The 23,385-nt window shown below is 40.6% G+C and overlaps 2 protein-coding genes across 3 annotated transcripts in view; one reads left to right on the forward strand and one right to left on the reverse strand.

The window, feature by feature from the left end:
- Nucleotides 1-836: 836 nt before the first annotated feature.
- On the reverse strand, nucleotides 837-14,103 carry dus3l (dihydrouridine synthase 3-like). 2 transcript variants are annotated; one of them, NM_204003.1, is given in 14 exon segments: nucleotides 837-1,008; nucleotides 1,748-1,876; nucleotides 2,085-2,273; nucleotides 3,170-3,245; nucleotides 3,467-3,563; nucleotides 4,401-4,511; nucleotides 4,850-4,915; nucleotides 8,510-8,626; nucleotides 8,714-8,866; nucleotides 9,930-9,971; nucleotides 10,874-11,341; nucleotides 12,429-12,735; nucleotides 13,171-13,263; nucleotides 14,086-14,103. In NM_204003.1, coding segments are annotated over 13 exon segments (1,920 nt in total). In that variant the 5' UTR covers nucleotide 13,263; nucleotides 14,086-14,103; the 3' UTR covers nucleotides 837-935.
- A 151-nt stretch (nucleotides 14,104-14,254) lies between these two features.
- pttg1ip.2 (pituitary tumor-transforming 1 interacting protein, gene 2) overlaps nucleotides 14,255-23,385 on the forward strand; it is a 28,059-nt gene continuing 18,928 nt past the window's right edge. The window contains 3 exon segments of the mRNA NM_001011400.1: nucleotides 14,255-14,475; nucleotides 19,255-19,307; nucleotides 20,249-20,357. Of these exon segments, the coding sequence (NP_001011400.1) occupies nucleotides 14,367-14,475; nucleotides 19,255-19,307; nucleotides 20,249-20,357 (271 nt within the window). The 5' untranslated portion in view covers nucleotides 14,255-14,366.

Genomic DNA, 23,385 nt, shown 5'->3' on the forward strand with positions numbered 1-23,385 from the left:
TTAAATGATTAAGTTGTGCAACAAACACACCTAGATATAAGTGTAATATGCACAAATGTTCCTTCCAAATTGTGGCTTGTACACTGGGCTATATCTGTGTTGTCAAAGCTCCATTGTTTTTCTTTTGGCTGACCATGCCCATTGCTTGATAGTGCATACCCCATGTTGTAAGGAGATTGACACAGTTGGAAAGTTATGGTTCACCAGCTAGGTAACAATGAAGACTTTAACAAGGCTGAAGCAGTAAAGTTAACCCTGGATATGCCATCTCTTGTCCATTACTTTAAAGAATCCCTAAACAAGCCTCTTTAGTAGGTGCTTGGACTAAATGTCTAAGAACGGCTGTGCTTGACTGTTACTTGAAGTTCCTAGACCTGACTGTCCCTTCTCAACCCGTCAGAATTTTTAACTTGAACTGACTACTGCTGCAGAAATATGGCGGCTCCCTCATAGTGGAACTTAGGGGATCTAATAGGTACTATAAAAGCATCAGGAAATACCTTTATGGCAAAACTATAAAGCTTATGCAAAGACAATGAATGCTATAATATATATATATATATATATATATATAAAAAAAACAGTTTAAGTTCTGGTGTCACTATTTCTTCAAAGTCAGTAATTTTAGTTTGACTAAATAGTAGGAGCACTAAGGATCTGGCTAAATATTCTGCTGATTTCTCAGTACAGCACATCCCTACATGTTTGCCAAATGTGCAGATCTTTATGTGTAGGACCAGCTTCATTCTGTGTGAAGAAAGAAGGAAAGCACTTTGCCCGGCTGCATGGGAGGACTACCCCTTGCCAATGTATTATAACAAAACCGAAACCATTCATTAACAGACAAAATAGTGTTTATTAAAAAGAAATTAAAAGAAAGATTATGTTCTCTCATTACATTTTAATCAATAAACATAAAATATACAGAGTATGGCTTATTTATAAGAGTTGGCTTTGTGCTTCGGCAGAAAGCTGAAGTTCGGAGGAACAGGTCCCAAAAGCATCTCACTAAAACAAAGAAAAATTAGGTCAATATTTTCATATAGACTGCGACTAAAGAAACTCAGCATCACCATTAGTTTTCTTAAAGCATATTTATAAAGCACCAATATATTCCGCAACTCTGTACAATGAATTTCAATATACAGATTACATACAAAAATACTACCTATAGAAGATACAAGAGATTCCTCCAAAAGAGCTTATAATTAAAGTATAGGACTGATCCCATTTTACACTCTGTATGTGCACGTAGTATTTTCAAGTTAAGGGCCACATAGGCAGTTAAGAGACCAGATGTGGCCTAAGCTCATACACGCTACTATCCAGAAGCTCACAGACTCATGAATAACGTTACCGCTGGGTTTTTAGCCTTTTCCCAATTAAAAAAAAAAAAAAAAAGCAGTAATGAGCAAACTTCTGCCCCTCAGATAAAATGTATTACAGTCATTAGCAACCCATTACCTAAGGCTTCCTGGGCATACAAGTGTAGGTCAGCTAAGCCTTTCCCTGAAAAGTCAAAATTATGTTCAGGGAAATACTCAGTGCAGCAATCCAACAAATGACAGATGATGGGCAATGGCATCTTCCCCCCAATAAACCCACCTCTCCAGCCCTGCATGAAGGCAGAGCTCGTCTGAAGAGAATTACCTGCATAGTCTGCATATAACATTATCGATTAAGGTTTCATCACTTTTAATATCATTTCGCATTATAATAAATTTCCTATGCACCAAGCTCTGCTTACCTTATTTTTATCCAGTCAGTTACATTCTGACTTGCCATTAGAGTCTCCATGTAGTCTCTCCCCATGTAATATGGTGGTCTTTCATTGATCTTCTGAGGTACATGCTCCAGTAAACCGATGGGAATATACCTAATGGAATTAAATTGCAGTATGTGACTATGAGTCTAATATGTATGGTTCTTTGGAGAAACATCAGTCTGAGGTTTTCAGGAGCAGGGGGTACACTGATAGCAGAATGTAGTCACCATACAAATATGGCAGAATAGAATCTACTCCTGCCTTCACGGCGCTTTACGAGACTGTCATTATATAATGATTATAATAAAGAAGACTGTACCTGCATAAAAAGGACAACCACTCCAGCATGAATCGTCTTGTTTTCTCAACCCCCTGGCAATCTGAACCCCAGTGCTCCAGGCCATAATTTGTAAAGTCCTTTAAGATGTCAAAACGTTCTGTTGAGGAAATATCCCAGTGCCTCTGCTCTTTTATTTCAGTAAACAGCCATGGCTTGAGTAAGGCACCTCTGAAATTACATAGATTGGCTTAATGTGAAACAATGTGAAATCATTCTTGCAATAAAAGCACTTATGCACTTACATCCATTCCCCAAAGAATATGTAAATTATGAGAAGTATTTGATTCTTAGTCCAATGCCACATAGGACTGGCATGAGCCATGCAGGTAAACAGGCAGAGAATCAGCCCCTACACTGTTATCAGTCATTTCCTGTGTCTGCACCCAGAGCCGTTGCCCAGCTGCAGGCATATGGAGCAGATTTAGACACTGAAAAGTGAGAGTATGCGTTGTGCAGTTGAAATCTGTTTCAACCGGGCTGACACACTGGGACACACGCACAGGGAAAGTCTAGTGCCAGCATCGGAATCAACTGTCTGGCATTAGCCCTATGGTTACAAAAATGTCATCCATCTGATAAGACTTTGCATAACACTCATTTGATGAACTGGAAGAATTGTCAATGAGCGAACAGTTCTTTTTTTTTCATGACCAATATGTATAGAAATCAAACAGATACTGTATGTATATAAGACAAATAAAGATATGTTTTCCTGTTGTTAAACTAAATGTTTTAGGTCCAAGTTACGCAGTTAGAGTTGTGTTATTAAAGATTAAATATTACTGTAAATTGTTATTATTGTACATAAGTCAGGCAGTTATGTATTCCCTGCCTTGTGCTTCTATCTGCTAATTGAACTCCATAAAATAGGTTAGGGTTACACTATCACCAAAATGCACTATTATGATTCACCATTCACTATAAACATCTATTCTATACAGTAATTTTGGGTACTCCACCACCAAGTCTGTCATTTTAAGTTAATAAATAAAAAAAATGTTATTCAGCAGTCACTTTTTCATCTTGTTCTCTGCCCTATTCTTACAAGTAAAAAAAACACTAACCTTGCCAACATGATTCCTGAAACTCCGGTCTGCAAAGCTCGATTCGCATCCTCATAAGATATGATGTCACCATTGCCTGCAGATCGAAGTTAAAAGCAGTTATAGTGCAGCTCATATGAAACAAACTTTGAACAAAACCTGTTTCCATCCACAATAAAATCTCTATGAAAAGCAGTCAACCTATATACAGTATTAAAGTAGCTTGGTGACCCATAATGAAATATAATCATATACATGCACTCTGTTTATATTTTGACATGTAGGTTAGATATGGGCTTTTTTTTTTTTTATACATACCAAACAGGGGCAGAGGACTTGCAATATCAGCACATTGAGCTATGTATTCCCAGTCTGCAAGTTTTGTATATCGTTGTTCTCTAGATCTTCCATGAAGCTGAAATATAAAAAAGTTTGATCACTAGTGGAAAAAAAACCCTTTTCTATACATCAGTACATCAAACGCAAATACATTTCATTACTGAGACAGAAGTCCTGCACAGGAGTGCTCACATGCGCTCATCACCACTTTTCTACAACCCACATTGAAACAATATATTTAAAAGATTTGACTTTTCAGATGTGTAGATGGGAGGGAAATGTTGACAATAGCTGACAATACATGTCGATTTTGACCATATGGCTTAAAGGATAAGGAAAGGTAAAAACTAAGTAAGCTTTATCAGAAAGGTCTATGTAAATACCATAAGCACTCACAGAAATGCTGCACTGAGTCCTCTACCAAAAGTAACACAGGATTTATTTTCTTGTTTTGTGTACACATGTTATTCGGTATCAGAAAAACCCTTCATTCCAGTCCAGAGCAGCTCTCTCCTCTCTCCCTTCTCCTGCTCCCCCACTCATAAGAATTCATAAAACTCACTGCCCCTCCCATCAGAATGTGTGATCTATGCTACCAACTGCAGCAGGAAGCTAAGGAGACCAACCTAATATGGCAGATGCAATCTTAAACAAACAAATAACGCTTCTAGGGCTGTTTACTCAGGTATGGTAAAGCTTTCTGCAGAATAAATACAGTGTTCTAGGTGGCACTAATGTGGCAAATCTATTGGCAGTAAAATGCCAAAATGACTTTCCCGCTCCTTTAAAGTCTGGGCCTATATAGTAAGCCATTAAGTTTTAATCAAGCAATAGTCAGGGGCACACTCCTTATAATTCATTATGCATATTTGTGTAGCAAAAAGTACAAAATTATGTTGACAGGGTCACTTACTGTAACCAGTGAGACCCCCCAGTCTCTGAGATTCGGAATAAGCTTGTGGGCAATGTTGATTTTTTCTTGCACCCCAGTCCTGATTTTTACAGTCAATGGAACATCAAGAACCTAACAAAAAAAATACAAAAGCATCTATAATAAAAACAGATCCAATAATATTTCATATCCTGATAGTATTCAAAGTATTTCCCATTCCACAGATACTAACATAGGCCAACTACAGTTCCCTGTGTATTTGTGCAATATAAAGTTCAAGCTGAGTAACTTTCTAAAGTAGAGCTGTCACTAGATCAAAGGAGCAATTGCAATATCTTTCTATTTCCTGTCTTATTATTATTATGTGATTTCTATTGCCTGTCATATAACTTGATGACACGCAGCAATCAAGACAATCAATCATTATCCTCTTTTGCGCTATGTCATTTCTAGTGGACAGAGATACTTACAGAATTCATTCCTTTCACAATCTGTTCAAATTTGTTAGTCCTGTTCATTAAGCCACAGCCACCACCCTATATTGCAGGGAAAAAAATAATTCTAAGTAAATATGCATCAAAATGTAATAAAAATTCCCGGGGCTGTCCCAGTTATATTCCTGATAACTTACTGCAGTTCATACACCAGTTTCCAGTATGGGTGCTTTACCCTGTTACTACTGGGACCAGTAACATAATTTACAGCAGTATTCGAACAAACTATCTATTTCGTCCCCAGTAAGTATCTGAAATCATATATGGCCATCACAGCAATAGTTTTTAGGAAATTACATGTGGTCAGGCAGCAGCAAGCACATACAGGAAACTGCCAGTTGCAAAATGCACATTTTGTGTTACAGACTGGGACTTGCATTTCACTTATTTGGTATGTGTAAACTATAATGGCTTTTCATCTGTGCAATTAATTTTTAGGCAGGTATAACAAGCCTGCATCCCTCCTACTCTAATATCTGACAGCAGAGGGCAATTGGGAAATGCGTGATGATGCAGTTCATGGCTTGGAACCTAGACATTTGTGCTCCACTGAAAGCAAAATGTACTTACCCAGAGTTACAGTTGCATACAGAGTGCTCATAACATCATAATCAACATCCTCTGTCAACACACAATGCAAGTTTCCCCTTAGGCTAGTACCACAGGCAGATTCTCAGCTTGTGAATAAGCACAGGCAGATTATCTGCCCCTATGCTCCATGACCACTAGCGCTGGCGCTACTACACTTGAAGAATCTAAAAGTTGTGCCAGGAAACACTGCATTATCCCGGGTGCAGGCACACGCAGTGTAATTTAGCCTGGAATTGCATAGTCGAGCTGTTCCTGGCTGAAATATGCTGAGTGTGCCTGCACCTGGGCTGAAGCAGTTCTTCTGGGTACAGGCACAACTTTCAGATTCTTCAAGTGTAGTGGCACCAGCGCTAGTGGTCATGGAGCCTAAGGCAATATAGACTGTGTTAGCACCCCATTAGCTGAGGGCTGCAGCTGTCACACAATAAGTGTCCAGCTAACAAATGGATCCTGGATGTTATAGCTGAAAAATATCTGGAGGCCATGGCCTTAACATTAAGGGGGCCATGTACTAACAGTCAGATTTTTATCTTTTTCTGATTCCGATTCTGGTTTTTCGGCGCATAAAAAAAAGTTGAAACATTTTTTAAAGGAGACATTTTATATAAAGTTCATATTCAGTTATAATATTCATCCTCCCTCAAAATGTGAAATGATGCAGAGAGAAAGATGTTTTGAAAGCATTTTACCTCCTAAAACTGTCATTATGAGAGCTGCACAACCTCTCAAGTCAGAAGCCAGAGAGAAATGAAAGATGGGAGTGTCGCTTCAGTCTCCCACAGGAAGTGGTCACAGCACAGACTGACAGGCTTTACTCAACAGTAGCAGGGAAAACCCCTCCCAGTTTCCTCCCTCTGTGTCTCTCTGCTTGCGCTGCTGTGGGGGGGGGAAGAGGAGCGAGTAGAGCAGGAACAGACTGCCTGTGACATCGCAAAGCCCCATCTACCCTATACATATTCACTGCACTTTAAGTAGCTCTGCTGTGTTAGTGAAGTCTATCAGGGCTGGCGGCTCCAGCCACATACTGAAGAGTCTAAACTGGAAGCTTGCAAAAGGGGGTGGGTAGAGTGCAGTTTTCAAGCAGTTATGGACATATTTGAACCCAAAGGTATTAAAATACAAGCACTTACCGTATATACTCGAGTATAAGCAGAGTTTTTCAGCCCCAAAAATTTGCTGAAAAAGTCCCCCTCGGCTTATACTCGAGTATATAGATTTGAAGGATTTCAAGATGTACCTTAACTGGCTGCTGACATCCGTAGCGCATGCGTTCACTTTGCCAATTGCAGAAAACCCGCCCTCACCTTTGTGGGGTCAGACTGTACACCCTGTCCAGGTAGGACCCGCTGCCGCAGGTCGCTGACGATGCATTGCCGGGACACTTCCCGTGGGGTGTAGTACCGGGGCCGTATGGGACTCATGGCTGAAGCGCTCCGGCTGCTCTGTTGCTACGCCAACCAGACGCGCTGCGCCTTGACTTCCGCGTTTCACTGCCTGTGCGTCGGCCTTCAGCTGCTGCGAGTCATGCCTCACTTTGAACGTGCGGGGCGTGGCTAGTCTGTAGCGTTCTGCCCTATTGCTGAGACAGGCTGGCTGATGTCACTGGCCTCTGGTTTGTCATTGGCCAGCGGGTCTTAAAAGATGAGCAAGGAGCAATGGGACTTGTAGTTTTATATCCGTTCCATGTGTGATCTGGACTACAAGTACCTGAAGACTGTGCGGACTGTGCGGACTGTGCTATGGCAGCTGTGCTGGAGGAGAATAGCTGTAGCAGGCAGAGCAGCCCCTGGGCTGGGGTAAGTGGCCTCTTTCTGCCCTAACTTGTGGCATATTGCTGTGTGGTGTCTGGTTCGGCTCCTTCTACTAATATCTACCTAAATGCTCACTTGCGTGCATTTTGTGTGGCCACATGGCGAGTGTTTCTGAGCACCCTAGCTTGGATAAGTGCATAAAGGCAATAATGATGTGAATAACAAGGCTCAAAGCTACTGTGGGTGTTGCTCATGTAGAGCGCACACAGCAGGATGGCAAGTACTTGATACTTAGTATGGCAGCTTCCTTAGCCTTCCCAAACTTGCCTGACAGCTAAAAAAAAAACAACAACTTAGCAGTGGCGGCTGCTTTTCCCACCCTAGGCTTATACTCGAGTCAATACGTTTTTCCAGTTTTCTTAGGTAAAATTAGGTACCTCGGCTTATATTCGGGTCGGCTTATACTCGAGTATATACGGTACTTCTATTTTACATTATTTTACATGGTTTAGTGCATTGTAAAAATTTATGGTATATATCCCCTTTAAAATGTAGTATGAGACAAGACGACTAAAAATATGAGATCATGTAAAAGTCAATGGCAGATGACCCTTCCCTATCCTGAAGAATCCTTCTTTGCCTCCAAACTTTAAAGGTTTTTGGATTTTGACACTGGTTTTATGTGCTACAATTTAAAAAAGTTTCGGTTCGACAATTTGAAAAAGTTGCAGTTTTGCAACTTTTCTGCGGCTTTTTCCCGCATGTATTTTTTCAGTTCAGACTTTTTAGTAGATGTCAGACATTTGTGGAAATTAGTTAATTTGAATTTTTAAAAAGAAAAAAAATTAGAGAAGTTAGAGTTTTAGTAAATCTGCCCCTAAGTGTCACTTTTGATATTTTCCCTTTTCATCCAAGACAAATTATTAGGCTAGTGCCAGATGGGACTGCTTCTCTGTCTTCATATAAGCCCAGGCCTAGAAACAGCTCCTCTGCTCAAAGTAAGCATTTCTGTGTCGAAATTTCACTCCGTATGCATGCGCACAGGCAAAAGCAAGAGATGTGGGTCCAGACACAAAACTGAGCTGATGACCACTGATCAGCTGATGCTCGGCCTGTGCTTATGCTCAGGTCAACAATTAACCCCCATGTGGCATTAGCCTTAGACAACATGAGGTACAGATATCACCTTTGACTTGGTGTTAGTGCCACTGAAAGTAACAAATTAAAGTTTGATGTTCATTTATTATAAACAAGACAAAGTAAAAAGACAAAATGAAAAAAAGTAAAAACTTGCCTTTTTGTACACCAAATCTATGGGGCATCCAACATTGATATCTACAAAATCCACATCAATGGTTCTGTTGAGCAGCTCAGCACACTTAGTCATTGTGTCAGGAAATGCTCCCTCCAGCTGTCAAAAGGAGATATTGTTTAGTCATAACCCACACATAGAAAATGTCTTTTTGGTTCATTTGTTATTGCACCAGGAAGGACTGACCTGCACTCCAAAAATATCCTCCGAATGATGACGCTTTAACAAAGCCCACTCAGAAGGCTGCCCCTGAAGCAGGTTGGTGCACATGGCCATCTCTCCACATGTTATATCTGCTCCAAAACGCTTACATAGTCTTCTAAAAGGCAGATTGCCACACTGGAGATAAAATGTGCATGATGTTATTATTGGAATTTAAAATGTTCTGTTTTCTCCATCAAAAGATGCCAGAGGTTAGTTGTACACAGACTACAAGGCACTAGCTGGAAACTTACATAGAGCGAATGTCATTTCCCATATTCTCTATATATTTATTAAATTATATACTTCTCTCAAATAAATTAACCAGCAGCACTTTACACACTGTACTTTAGGCAGACAATTTAAATGTTAATGGAGGAAAATTCACAGTCAGTTTCTCCTAAACATATAGCAGGCTCAATCCCCTTAACTAATTAAACAAATAATGTGTAGAACCAATAAGATCAGATGAAGGCCCAGACTATATAAATGATGGACAGGTAGGGAGCTTATTCATGATGGCAGTAGACCTTCATATTTAGCACTGTGACACCATATCAGGGTTAGGAACAAACACCCCTTTAACCCATAAAAAATTATCATGTTTGCATTACTCTAACTGTATTCAGGGCCACCATTGGGGGGACAGCTGGGACAGTCATCCTGGGCCTAGTAGGTTTTTGGGTCTGGCTGTGCTTACTTGGATTAGCAGCCACCCCCACCTGTCAGTGAGCCGCAGACTTCAGAAGGGCGGGAGCTTGGGTGCCTGCATGTTCTTTCCCCTACACAACTTTCTGTACACTTGTTTGTTACAAAGTTTAAGTATAGTAAAGACGCATGGGAACTGAATGGGTTGGAGGGGAAGATTAAACTTCGCCCACTCAATACCTGTGCAGGTCAACTAGGTCTAAAACTTCTGTGTCAAACAAGCATTCAGAAAGCTGTGTAGGGGAAAGAACATGCAGGTACCCAATCTCCTGCACTCCGGACCCAAGTCTGCAACACGCTGAGAGAAGGGGGGACCAAGTGCAGCACTGCAGGGCCCCCCTTAAATATGTTTATATATATATATATATATATATATATATATGAGTTCAGTACCACAATGTTTGAAATACAATTCATTCATCAGTTGTTTTCCCAGTGTCAAATCCAACTTGGTAATAATACAGTAGATATGATCATGTATTACTATACATACCGTAGTTAGTGGTGCGAGATAAAGCTTGTTCCTGAAATCAATCTGCATGGGTGAAACAGAATATACATTGGATTTTAACAAAATAAATAGCTATACTAAAAAACTAAAAAAAAAAAAAGGTATAATAATAGTAACTAATACATATATTTTTCAAATCCTAGGCCAGGAATTTCTTACTGTGGGGCTACTCCCTGAGGGGAGATCTGACTTTCCAGGACACTCCTGGCACCACTGGAAGGTGTCTGTTACAATCAATGTTCCTTTTAAGCTGTGCTCTTTGTGCTCTTGGTACCAGATGCCAGTTTGAACATTCAATTATAGGGTATACAGAAAATGTTGTATGTGCTCAGCTGCACTGAGATTAAGTTCCCAAGACCCACTTGGAGGCAATTCTAACACTTTTTCTGTTATTAAAAGCAAGCATGTATTGACTATGATCTTTGGGCTATGCAAAGATGCTTCCACAAGGTCAAAAGCAAGATTTTCATATGCTGGGTTCTATTTTCATTTTATTGTTAAAGAGTGCATAAATAAGTGCATGAATAAGGCTCCAAAAGATACATGGAGATCAGAAAGTTATACAGACATTTCTGACATCCAACATGCAACATGTATGCAAGTCCCCAATATGAAGAATATGCAACTTGTGGCCTTTCAGTCATTCTGAACAAGAGCTTTATATGGTCACCATTTGCTATTTGTGCACACATGCTTTTCTGTATACCCCCAGAATTCCAGTCGAGTATTGCTCCTAAAATTTCCATTTAAAAGTGATACCCTTTTAAACCCCATGGGGTTTAAAAGCACAGCCAGGCCAGTATGTTAATCAGATTCCCAGCTACATATAAAAGAACTGGTCTTATGAGTACAGAGAACAACAGATATACAGATATACAACCCATTTAAAACCAAAACCAAAACCACCAAAACCCACTGCTACTTACAGTTTTCTTCTCACAAGGCCTGAGCTTTACAAGATCTTCATCGGTCACAGCCCCGACTGTCGTCACTGGACTGTCCTTTTGCACAACTTGTGCAGCATTGTCTTCCTTAACTACTGGGCTTTTAATTTTCAAACTATCGCCTGATTTATTACAAAGCTTTAAATATTTATCAGTCTTCTCAAACACAACTTTCCTTTTTCGTAATTGTTCTTTCAAGCTTTTGTCAAGGCTGTTTTTCACTAACACTTGTCCTTCCCACTGCTTCATAAGCTCTTCATTGATTAGATTCTTGAAATTGTCGCCCAGGTGCGATTTGGCAAACCGACATGTGACTCCATAAATGCACTTCCCAAAAGTTTCATACAGGTAACAATTTGGGCGAATGTCCTCTGGTTTTTCGGATACATATTTGGCAACATCATGCAAAAACTTGCATTTGTCTCCAAAAAAACATTTACTGGCGCATTCCTTAGAGGGAAGAGAAAGTAATTATATTTTATAAGAGTGATGCATACTTCATACCAGCATTTAAAATATTTACACTTATCTGTGTAAGTGATCATTAAATACTTGAACAGACCTCAGCTACAGCACGAAGTTACTGAGACCAAGGTAAAATTGCAGCTGCTATTTAAACAAACAGAGGGAGCTTCTAGGGCTGTTTACTCAGGTATGGTAAAGCTTTCTGCAGAATTATCAAAGTGTTCTAGCTTGCACTAATGAGGCTAATCTATTGGCAGTAAAATGCCAAAATGACTTTCCATCACCTTTAATGTATTAATAACATTAATGACAAGAAGTTGCAATATTTCCCTTTTCTACTAAGGCAAAAGGGAGATGTCACTATACTCTTAAATACCGAAAAAGGAAAAATAGTAGTAGGTTTATTTGGGTTTTTCAAGCAATAACTGTTGAATATGGTTGTGGAAAGTAACCTAGTGATAGTACAGCATCACCTTCTGGCGATTTCAGCCAAGTAGCTAGACAGGTGAAATTTAATTTTGTGAGAAAAGGAAGGTCTTGTGATATTGCTTAGTTTGTAAACAAAGCAATATAACAAACATTGCTGAATTAATTTTCAGCAAATGAGAATACACAGCAAGAGCACTGGTGGCTTAAATGCATATTAGCAGTTTAAAAACTGCTAAGATCCTGATAACTAGAAAAAAGTGTGAATTGCAAATGAGCTTAGACAAGCAATTTCACATATTTTTGAGAGTAGTATTTTTTCTTGAGGCAGTATACCACCTTGTTCAATATGAGTTCAGTAAATGAGGTGTGTGCTGAACATACTTTTAGCCTATTGTATTAATCACAAAAAAATATTTCCAGTGCAGACAATCCCCTTGCATAATGGACTCCTGCTATTTAAACAGTCACCACAAAAGGAGAAAGAGAATAAAAGGGATTGTATACCAGAAATGTAATTATCTAGCTTCAGTTTACAAATTGGGATATTAATGCTAACAACGGGATGGTTTGCTCTCCACTGCATTAAAAAATGTCTGGTTTCCTATTGTAACAATGGAATTACTAAACAAACCTGATTCCTTACCTGAGTAACTGATGGACACAGTTTGTTTTCTTCAAACTGGGAATGTTTCATGTGTGGCCGGCTTTTGTTTTGTCCTCTGGCTCTTTTTTTTTCTTGCTTGTTCTCTGCAGATGTGGGGGGTTTGTCCTGTCCTTCACCAGTGCCATCATCAAGCTTAATTCTTTTTGCTTCAGGTTCTGCTGCATCCTCAGCACGGACAGTGTTCTCTGCATCATTACCAGACAGCTCCGAACAAGTTTGCTTATCTACAACTTCCTTACCATCAGCATCAATGAAAACATGAAACTTCTCCTTGGTGGTCAGATATCTGTAAAAACAGATACATCTTAGTGTATTTCTATGTGATATATATTCAAAGACACAGCATTTCTGTTAGGCAGGACAGAATTATATTCAAAGTTTCAATATACAGTATTTCTGAGAACTGGCTGTGACCTGCATGTAGAGCCCTAGGGGTACCCTGGATTGCTACTTGCAGGGCTGCACAGAAACCTAATTGTGGGGTTACAAACACTTAGGGGGTATATTTATCATTCTGTGTAAAAAGTGGAATAAAACATTTCCAGTGATGTTGCTCATAGCAGCCAATCAGATACTTTGCTTTAGTTTTCTAACTGTTGAAACCTGATTGCTGATTGGTTGCGCTGGGCACTATCACTGGTAATGCTTAACTCCACTTTTTACACAGCATGATAACTATACCCCTAAATGTTGATGATCTAAAACAACAAACAATACATACTGCGGTTTAATGGCTGCTACACCACGGTCAAGCTTTTGAGTTACAGTATCCAGATTGCCATTTTCATTATTAGAGCCATCGCTTTCTGCCATCCTGGAAGGGAATAAAACATGGTTCATTGGTAAAACAGGCAACAGGATTATCCAAAAAGAAATCATGTAGGACAACATATATGGACTAACAATGGAAAGCGGCCTCCATGCATTACTGGCATTTCTCCCTGTGCATCTGACTGGATTCAGGCAGTATTAGAATCCAAAGCAGGGGTGCCCAGATTTTTTTGCGCGGCGATCAACTTTGGCTCCTCATACATACGCACAACCAATAAAAGCGCTGCATTTCCCGGTTTAGACGTGGTCCACCAGAAGTCCACGGGGGATCGACTAGTGGACCTCGATCAACGCTTTGGCCACCCCTGATCTAAAGCAATATAATTATGCTGAAACTGAAAATTATAACACTCACCTAATATATCTAAAGGAGAATGCACCAACCATGTGACATTAGGACTGATAAGCAGAACCAACTGAATTAGTGTGAAGGAGCTCATTTGGAGCTCAGGGAGGTCCAACCAACTACTATCCACCTGCAACTACAACTCAGTTGCAATACAGCTGGAGGGCCACAGGTTGGGCACGGACATCCCTTCATGTCTAACTCTGTTGCTTTTATTCACAATCTGTGCCCTCCAATCACTGCTGAACTACACCTCCCTTCCCTTGGCACCCAAAGTAAAATATATAACAAGCGCTGCAAAATGAAACAGTTTTCCTGTATGGGCCCTGAGGCTAAATGGTACTACTTACCTGCCCAGCCTTACCATAAGCCTATCCGTCACACAGCCCAAGCGTATATTAGTCCTGTCGGGCCCGGTACTAGTACTGCGTCACTGTAGCACATAGCAGGAATATTTACCTTACTGTACCGTATTCCCAATAGCAGCGTGTCTCCGCACCGCTCAGCAGCAAGTTCCCCTGTGCGCCCCACGCTGCTCCAGGAACAGGAAGTAGTGTACATTGTGCAACCGTATCTGCCTTCCCCCTTTACTGAACAGCTTATTGTATTTGGGTTCGTCCTGACAGCCCTGCGCCGGTGAATCCCCCCTCTCTCCAGCCGGTGTGGCACAGTCCAGCGCCTCCCTGACTCCACGTTCCGGTGCCGTTTCCGTGTTTCTCTGTGTGGGCAGCAGAACAATGATGGGCAAGTGGGCAGAGCTCCCTGGCACTGTGGCGCTGCTTCTCATGCTCAGCCTGGGCATGGCCGGGGGCAGCTACACCAGCGCCCCTGTACCCCCTGTCACTGCAGGTAAGGCCCCATCCTAAGGGGGCAATGCTACATTATACTGTTATAGGGTAATACTGCTAGCTATAGTTTCTTATACACACCCTAATACACTATAGAGGCCTATCAGCTAATTACCTGGCTGCCAGCCCCATTAAATAAATACTGTCATTATGGAATTGCTCCCTCCTATGCCATTAACTGATTCCATTTATTCTATATAAGCTTTCTGATTCCATTTAGTCTCATTGTTAAAAGCAGCCACAAGGCTAATGGCACACAGGGGAGCACATTCATCAAAGTACGATTGTTTCCGTTAATTTGTGAGACTTTTTCGTACTTTGCAACAAAATTTACACAACAAAATCGTATTTGTCGCAACGAGTAGGAACATTTTGGAATTCATTCAACCTTCGGTACCGTGACTTTCCTTGGGCCGGGTTGGAGCTGCAGAGTGCCATTGAGCCCTATGGGAGACTTTCCTTGGGCCAGGTTGGAGCTGCAGAGTGCCATTGAGCCCTATGGGAGACTTTCCTTGGGCCAGGTTGGAGCTGCAGAGTGCCATTGAGCCCTATGGGAGACTTTCCTTGGGCCGGGTTGGAGCTGCAGAGTGCCATTGATTCCTATGGGAGACTTTCCTTGGGCCAGGTTGGAGCTGCAGAGTGCCATTGAGCCCTATGGGAGGCTTTCCTTGGGCCAGGTTGGAGTTGCAGAGTGCCATTGAGCCCTATGGGAGACTTTCCTTGGGCCAGGTTGGAGCTGCAGAGTGCCATTGAGCCCTATGGGAGACTTTCCTTGGGCCAGGTTGGAGCTGCAGAGTGCCATTGAGTCCTATGGGAGACTTTCCTTGGGCCAGGTTGGAGCTGCAGAGTGCCATTGAGCCCTATGGTAGACTTTCCTTGGGCCAGGTTGGAGCTGCCATTGATTCCTATGGGAAGCTTCCAAAATCATGCACAGATGGATCAAAGTCAGAAAGGTATACCCGCTGATTACGATCGTTCGGATATGAACATTTTGTGACTTTCGGATCGCCAATACAATATTATCATGACTATTACGATTTTTTCATAAGCATTTTCGGGACATTTCCGATCATCAGAAATTATCGTATCTATCATTTCAGGATTCAAACTCATACTTTGATGAATCTGCCCCAGGGTGTATTGCCCACCACAGTGGCACTTAGTGGGGTTAAGTTATCAGCACTGAGCAAATTGCACCTGGGGATAAACCTATTCCAGGCATAGAAGCCTGTCATGTAGTTAAATGCAATAGTCTAACATGGGCTGGAAGGCCAGATTCTTTCTCTACACTGTGTAATTGAAAAAAAACTTAAATGCAAATAAATTTTCATGTGGAAAAATGAAGTACACTTCCACATTTATCACAAGCTCAAATAAGTAAGAATTACATCTACATGGGAGATGTGTCAGGAGGAAACCTTTGCTGGCCAAAAAGAACATCAGGCCAAGTTTGCTTATTATTTTGCCTATAATTTTAAAAAAATCCTGGCAAAGACCAGGCCTTATGAAACAGTATGCTCAGAAGAACCTGGTACAGACTGTAAAGCATGGGGGTGGGAATGTTATGGTTTTGGGGCAGTCCATGCAAATTGACAATTTGTTTATTTTTATGTTGTATAATGGATTTCAAAGGCAATTTTTACATGTATTTTGTTCGGTTACATTATCATGGTGCCTTATTGGATAGTACTGCCGCCTTGTATCCGTAAGGTTTGATTCCAGCCATAGCACGATCTCAGAACTGTCAACTTCTAATTTCAGGCAGCTGGGGGATTTGCACTTCTTGGCCTAATAACATTATTTCATTATGTCATTGCGTGTGCACAAACACTGGTTGGACACTTTAGAAAGTTTACTGCAAGTATTGCGGATGCACACAATGTTTAACTTTTAAAAAAGCTGAATACTGTTGCCTAGTATCTGGAGACTGGGGCATAGACACCTAAATTGGGCAACTCCCGGGATTATTGGGAGAGCTGACAGCTCTGCTATCTGCAAGGAGTATGTATGTTCTCTTCGGGTACTCTCTTTAAACATACAGGCTGGTTATTTGGCTCCTGATAAAACTGGCTCCTGTGTGTTAATGTCATAGGGACCTTAGATTGTAAGCTCCACTGGGGGCAGGTACTGAGGTGAATGATGTCTAATCTCTGCAAAGCACTAAGGACATGTGACAGCACTTTATAAATACCAGGAAGTAAATTACACCATTTTGCCTATGATCGTCCTGATATTTTATTTTTTTTATTACAAGTGACATATATTGTTCCCAGCACTGAACTTAAAATGTTCTTGTGCATTTTGTACAGAAATATGAATATCAGCAGCATGTTGCATTATTTTAACTGCAAGCTGATAAGGCACCATTAAATAATTTTGTGCTGAAAAACAGAAATGCTGAGAAGTGTTGAAAGCCAGTCACATGTCTCATCGTGACTCCGACTCTGGATGCAGCAGGAATGCCAGCATTTCATTCATCTACATACACACATCATGGGTTTCAATAAGGAGCAGAATAATAATTTTAAATTTTAACCAAAGCGATAATTTGCATGTTGATTACACTGTCTGGATGTGAACTGGATTACAATATGCTAAGCAATATGATAGTAAGGTGAAATGAGGCTGACTGGCAGTGTTCAATAATCTGGTGTTGGTTAAAGGATGTCAGGGGGTTGAGCCCAGATGATATAGCCAAGAGACCATACAAGTATATCATGCACTATATAATTTCCTCTATTTGCATTGTCATTGCCTTTACTGTATCAACAGTGTCACTCATTTTAGCCTTATCTGTAGCTTCTTCCAGAGACAAGCAAGTTATAAAAATACTATATCCCTGTAGAACTGGGCTAATATATCTGGGTGCCCAAGGCTGCGTTACAGCCCCAGCACTGTGTGCAAATGTCTCAGTATGGTGGGAGTGTATTGGAATAATGCAGACCACCCCCACAGTCCTGGCCCATGGTCATCATGGCCAATATTTTATATTCTTCAGTACCCTACTAAAAATTAGTTGATTGTTGCTGCTTTTAACTCCTCTCCCAACTCCATCTAGGGAGTAGCAAGTTGGAATTAAATAATTATGTGCAAAATCACCTCCACTTATTCAGTTCCCCTATAGTTACATAAGAGAATGGATTCAGTACTGAACACTATGAATTCAGCTTAATCCAGTTTTGTAAAAAGTGCTGGTGTTCAGCAAATCTTAATATAAATAAAAAATGATGATAATGCAAATCGCAAAAGTGCAGATAAGAGCATTTGGAGCAATTTTTTACATTTTTCGTTTGTTTTTAGGGTCTACATTTCCTTTAAAAGAATCATAAAAATACACTTCATTTCCAGCTTTTGCTTTCCAACCTGGCTGTGTGTGGGGCAGACTCTCTTAGGGATATGCCCTGCACTGGCAGATATCCAGCATTCGGTGGTATTAACATTTGACCACCTGCATGGCCATCCTTCACTGTTGTTGTCATATTCCATCCAAGTAAATGACAGGCTGTATAGCAACATGTAGGTGCTTTTCCACTGACTGAAAAAAGCAAAGAATATGCCCCATGTGCCATGGGATTATATGTTTTATTACTCTAGCACAGTGCTGTCCAACTGGCGGCCCGCGACCCCCCTCTGTGTGGCCCTCCACCTGTCTGGCTGCTTTGATGGTTTACCCTTGTGTAAACTTTAAATGGTTTCAGTACTGAGATTAACTGCCCCCCTGCATGGTTCTCACTTCAGATTCAAACTGTAATCCCTCTGTATTGTTTAAATATGTAATCAACTGTACTGTTCACACCTTTTAATCTCTGCATTGTTCACCCCCTGCAGTGTTCACACCTCAGGCTCAGGCTGTAATCACCCACATTGTTTGTCTGTTCACACCTCAGACATTGTATGTAGTGCCTGGACTATGCTGTCTGTGTGTAGGCAGCATAGGGTAGGCAGAGTATGGCACATAAGCAGCATAGGGCAAGGAGGGTATGGCACAAACAGGCAGTATAGGACAGGGAGGGTATTGAACACACAGGCAGCATAGGGCAGGGAGAGTATGGCACATACAGGCAGCATAGGACAGGGAGGGTATTGAACACACAGGCAGCATAGGGCAGGGAGAGTATGGCACACACAGGCAGTATATAGCAGACACAGGCATCATAGGGCAGGCAGAGTATGGCACACACAGGCAGCATATGGCAGACACAAGCATCATAGGGCAGGCAGAGTATGGCACACACAAGTAGGTGCCTGTGAGAGGTGAACCTGGCAGGGGTTTGTTCTGGGAGTTTGTTAGCAGTTGGAAATAGCCATTAAATGGTCCCTAAGGTGTGTAATTATATGCTGGGGGTTGCTGTGCTATCCACAGGGGAGGAGGCATATGGATTTTAGGGTATGTCTTAATATGACATAATATAATTCTTTCACATATGAATGATGGTTGATATCCCTGCAGTGAGGACCAAGCATTTGGGTTTTTGCTGCACTACCACCATTGTGATAAAATGGGTGTGGTTTGAAGTAGGTGTGGTTTAAAAGGGGGGAGTGGTCAAAACTGGCTTCCATTAGCGGCCCTCCACCATGTATGCGAGAGAAATTCCGGCCCTCGGCACCACAGAAGTTGGACAGCACTGCTCTAGCAGATTGGTAATTTTTTTGTTTGATTGTTTGCATCTCTTGCACTGTCTTTATTCTTTTCAGTCAATGCATTTGTACTCTTCCCATTGCATATACTGAACTGATTGATTTGTTTTTTCTTCTTTTTTTTCATTTTCCCCACATCCAGCTTGTAGCTTCTATTCTGGAAGGTCCTGCGAAGAATGCCTGAAAAATGTCTCTGTAAGTACTTTCCAAATGTGTTTCTGTAAAAGTGTAAATTAGTACAGATCCCCAGTGTGACGTGTATACCTGTAGGCTTCATTATTGCTCCTTATTTCAGGGCTAAATTACAATACCTAAACCCCTTCAGCAACTTGGCTGCTTTTATTTTCAATGGGTTGTAGCTTAGCTGCATCAGGAGAGCCACAGGTTGCCTTATCTTGTCTTATACCAAGTTGCTATTTTGATATCTTCTTATGGAATCTCCATAAACTATTATAGCATTTATAGCTATATCTTATAGCAGTTCCCACTCATGAACAGAAGAATATAAAATTTATGTCTTAAAGCCCTAAACTGCACCATGTTAAATTGCATGTGATTAAAGGGGATGTTAACCAATTGCGAAGTTCTGCCAGAGTGGTTCCAAATACAGTTGTAACAAAAATTAATACTTTCCTTTTTTTTTTAGAATAGTTAGTTTCCATTTTATTTAGAATTAACATAGTTTCCATTTTTTAGTACCGCTGTGGCTTTAAATAGGGATGCAGCAAATCCAATATTTTGGGATTCGGTCGAAACCCGAATCCTTCGTGAAAGATTTGTCCGAATACCAAACTGAATCCAAATCCTAATATGCATATGCTAATTAGGACAAGTAAGGGCTAAAAAGAACCATGCGTGGCAAAAAAATTTCAACTTCTGTGTTTATGTGACAAAAAGTCACATGATTCTAAGGATTCAGTTTGAAAAAGGCAGAATTTTGGCCAAACCCGAATCTCTAGCTTTAAGCACTGCATGCCCTCGCTGTCCTCATTCATTTGCATAGCATTATTCTATTGGCTGCCAGCAGGATTAATACTGTGCAAATGAGTGATGTCAGCACTAGGAATGCGCAAAAGACCTGCTGCATGTTCAATCTGTGCCCTTATTAATGGTGTGTTTGCTTTTCTCTCATGCAGTGCTTTTGGTGTATAACCAACAACACTTGTTTGGACTATCCAGTAAGGAACATTTTGCCGCCCTCCTCTCTCTGTGCAATGTCAGCAGCTAGATGGGGTGCTTGCTGGAGTAAGTACATATCACTTGCTGCCTTTAAAGAAAGGTTGTGTTTCTTATTTTTTCTTTGTAAAGGCAAAATGATTCTATGAGGCTGTTACTGGCTCATGTTGCAGTCCTATTGTCTGAGGTTCACTGGCCACAACCTTCTCATTTACCTCTTGTCATACTGTTATCCCTTACATATAGCCAACAGTACAGTAGGCCAGCTCGAAAGCCACAATGATTTCCATGAATCTATGAAGTGTGGCATGGCTTATAATGGTTTTAATTGTTTGTCATGGGGAAAATACAATGGCCTGTACAGAAATATAATAAAACCTGGGTCAGCTAAGGTTTTTCCTTTTGTAATAAGCAGAATCAATGGTGTCTCTAGAAGTTACTGGGACCTTTTTTAATGCTACATCTATAATCTCATGGCCCCCAAAATTCACAAGGACTTCTCCTATTGTTACTCCCTGAGCACAGCAGAGCATTTTGGGATAAAATGAGCCTTTAATTCAATTCTGTAACATGATTAATGCTCCAGGTGCAACGTTACATGCATATTTTGTCAACTCTAGAAGCTTAGCCCTCTTAGACTAGCATTATTGAATTCCTTAGGGCTGTAGGTTGTTAGGTTTCCTAATATTATCATGTTTATGCAGATACAAATGTATTAGCATGCAAATTAGTCACATAATCATTCCAATTGCACTAGAATAATCTAAATGGCATCTAATACATATGTATTTGGATATTAGTTAGTGTTACTGCTGCTTTTATTATGGGAAATTAAAGAAAATGAGGAATTGTGCATTTTTGCCACGTTAGTCTGTACATTGGCCTTATATCTGTGCCAGCTTTGTCTCGCCTGCAAGTAACAAAATAATGCTTAAAATGGGACTTATACAGTACTTATAAAAATGATTCAGCCCCTCAGATGTTTTCATATATTATTGTTATAGATCATCACAGTTGATGTTGAAGATCTCTGCATATAGCTGATTGCATAAGTATGGGAGTAAATCTGGCAGCAAAGGCTGATGATTAACTGCGCTATACTTTCCAAGAGGGGTTAACAAAAAATTGTTATGGTTCCTGTGTAGGAAACACAGGCAGTGAAAAGCAACTCCACTCATCCACAGCTCCATTTATCTCCAAGGACAGGTACTGGGTTGCCATTTGTGTAGACACACTGAGCCCACTTTGGTCACAAAAACACAAAAGTATGCATTTTTGGGCCAAAATCCACTCAGTGTAGGTGTGCACAGGCCAACCCAGTGCTTGTCATGGAGCTACAGATGAGAGCAGATTCATTTTTCTCAGCCAGCATAGGAAACGTAGGCTGAGAAAAGCGAATCATTTGCCACGTGTGGCAGAGGCAGAAAACCATGAGTCCTTAAACCATTTAACCATAATCAATAAATAATGCCAATTCACACCCAAATTAAAGGTAAATCAACACTATTACAATAGTTACAACAATAACATAGCCACATATACATACAACTAACAGAACCCAGGCAACAAATGGAAAAACAGGTAAAGTAGACACTTATGACTTGTATGAGAATACCCTGATATTTTGGAACTGAGTTCTTATTTTGGGGTTTCATGAAAGAGCACTTTTTATCTCCAAAACTGATAACTTAATTTGTTTGGCCAGAGTTATATTTTTCCGCTGAACTTTCTTTTGAGCTAAGCCTGATATAATGTGTGCACTGCTATAAGTTATATTATAAACAAGTATTGGGCTCATGCCGACAGAATGTTGACATATGGTTCAATGTGGTGTCTACACTCAGTACAGTTCTGAAACATGCTCACTGCAGCCTTGTAATATCACCCAGCAGAATTTGTTTCTCCCCTCATGATACAGTTCATAAGGATAACTTTATTGGTTGCCAGTGTTAGCACCAATAAATCTCCTGGTGGACCAAAATGCCAGCGGTCCTCATATACACCCAACCATGTAGTCTTGTATGCTTATACTGTGGCATTTTCCATGTATTAAAGAAGACTGGTCATATGATGAGAAGGATAAATTAGTTCTATGTAAATAAATGAGTGGAGAGTGAAGAAATACAGTTTGTACAGTGGGTCTGCAGCCCAAGGCTTTTTGGCTGGTTCTTGGCACCCTAGTAGATTGCCATGGAAGGGAAACCATGAATAACCTACAAATTATACTTTTATCCTTTATACTCTTTATACTCTTATCCTTTTAAAAAAATGATAGTTTATGTAAAAAAACAAAAAATACAGCACAAGTCTTTGGTTCTATGGTAGTGTGCCTTGTGTGTACCATTCGGGCTACATTTAATGCCTGTTTGGTACAGTCACACTTTTGCTGAAATAATTGAATGACTGAACAGCTTTGCATAGCAGTGTTGTATACAACTAGCTGCATCTATAGGGTATTCCCTTGTCAATAACGGGACGGTTTAAAAAACCGTAAAAGATATTAAAATTGAATTGCATTTGATACTATGGAGTCACCCCGGAACTAGAGCATTTAAAGTTAAGCTGTGTAGTTAACCCAAAATAAACAGCCTCAGCAATAAGTGTTTTACTGTAATGAAGCTGAGAGACTGGTATTGATGCTCGCTGCACTGGAAAACCCCCCCTCCAAGCGGGCTAGTTAATTACAGTTTAGCTGTGAGTGTATGATAGCCGGCAGCAAGCTAAATGGAAAATCATGTGCAAGAGTCAATTCCACCAGGGGGCCTCCTGAAGCAGCCCCTAATCTCCCACCCCTTATCAGCAATCACCCTCTTACGCACAGCTGTCAAGGTGAATCAAGTTCAGATGCACCCCCCTGATACTGTATTTTGTTTTATACAACTAGAGGATACTAGTGTTCTCCATCATATAACGGAAATCATTAATTGCTTCTTCGGTCAGTTCCTTGTGTGAATATGCCAATGTGTAAGCGTTGGCGTTCCTATGTGTAACAATAAAATAATTAGCCCAGAATGATTGAGAAGGCAGTCCTTTGGGTGGCAGTTGGCATTTGTGCCTGCTGTAATATATGCAAAGTAGCCTGTTAAGCATTGCTGCA

The sequence above is a fragment of the Xenopus tropicalis genome, chromosome 6, assembly GCF_000004195.4.
Source record: "Xenopus tropicalis strain Nigerian chromosome 6, UCB_Xtro_10.0, whole genome shotgun sequence".
Classification (NCBI taxonomy): domain Eukaryota; kingdom Metazoa; phylum Chordata; class Amphibia; order Anura; family Pipidae; genus Xenopus; species Xenopus tropicalis.

Excerpts from the sequence above, each read along its gene's own strand:
- dus3l (XM_012964468.2), bottom strand. Across the intron at positions 8,627-8,713 it reads AGGATATTTTTGGAGTGCAG|CTGGAGGGAGCATTTCCTGA; the intron begins GTCAGTCCTTCC and ends TCCTTTTGACAG. Across the intron at positions 3,246-3,466 it reads AAGTCCTCTGCCCCTGTTTG|GCAATGGTGACATCATATCT; the intron begins GTATGTATAAAA and ends TTCGATCTGCAG.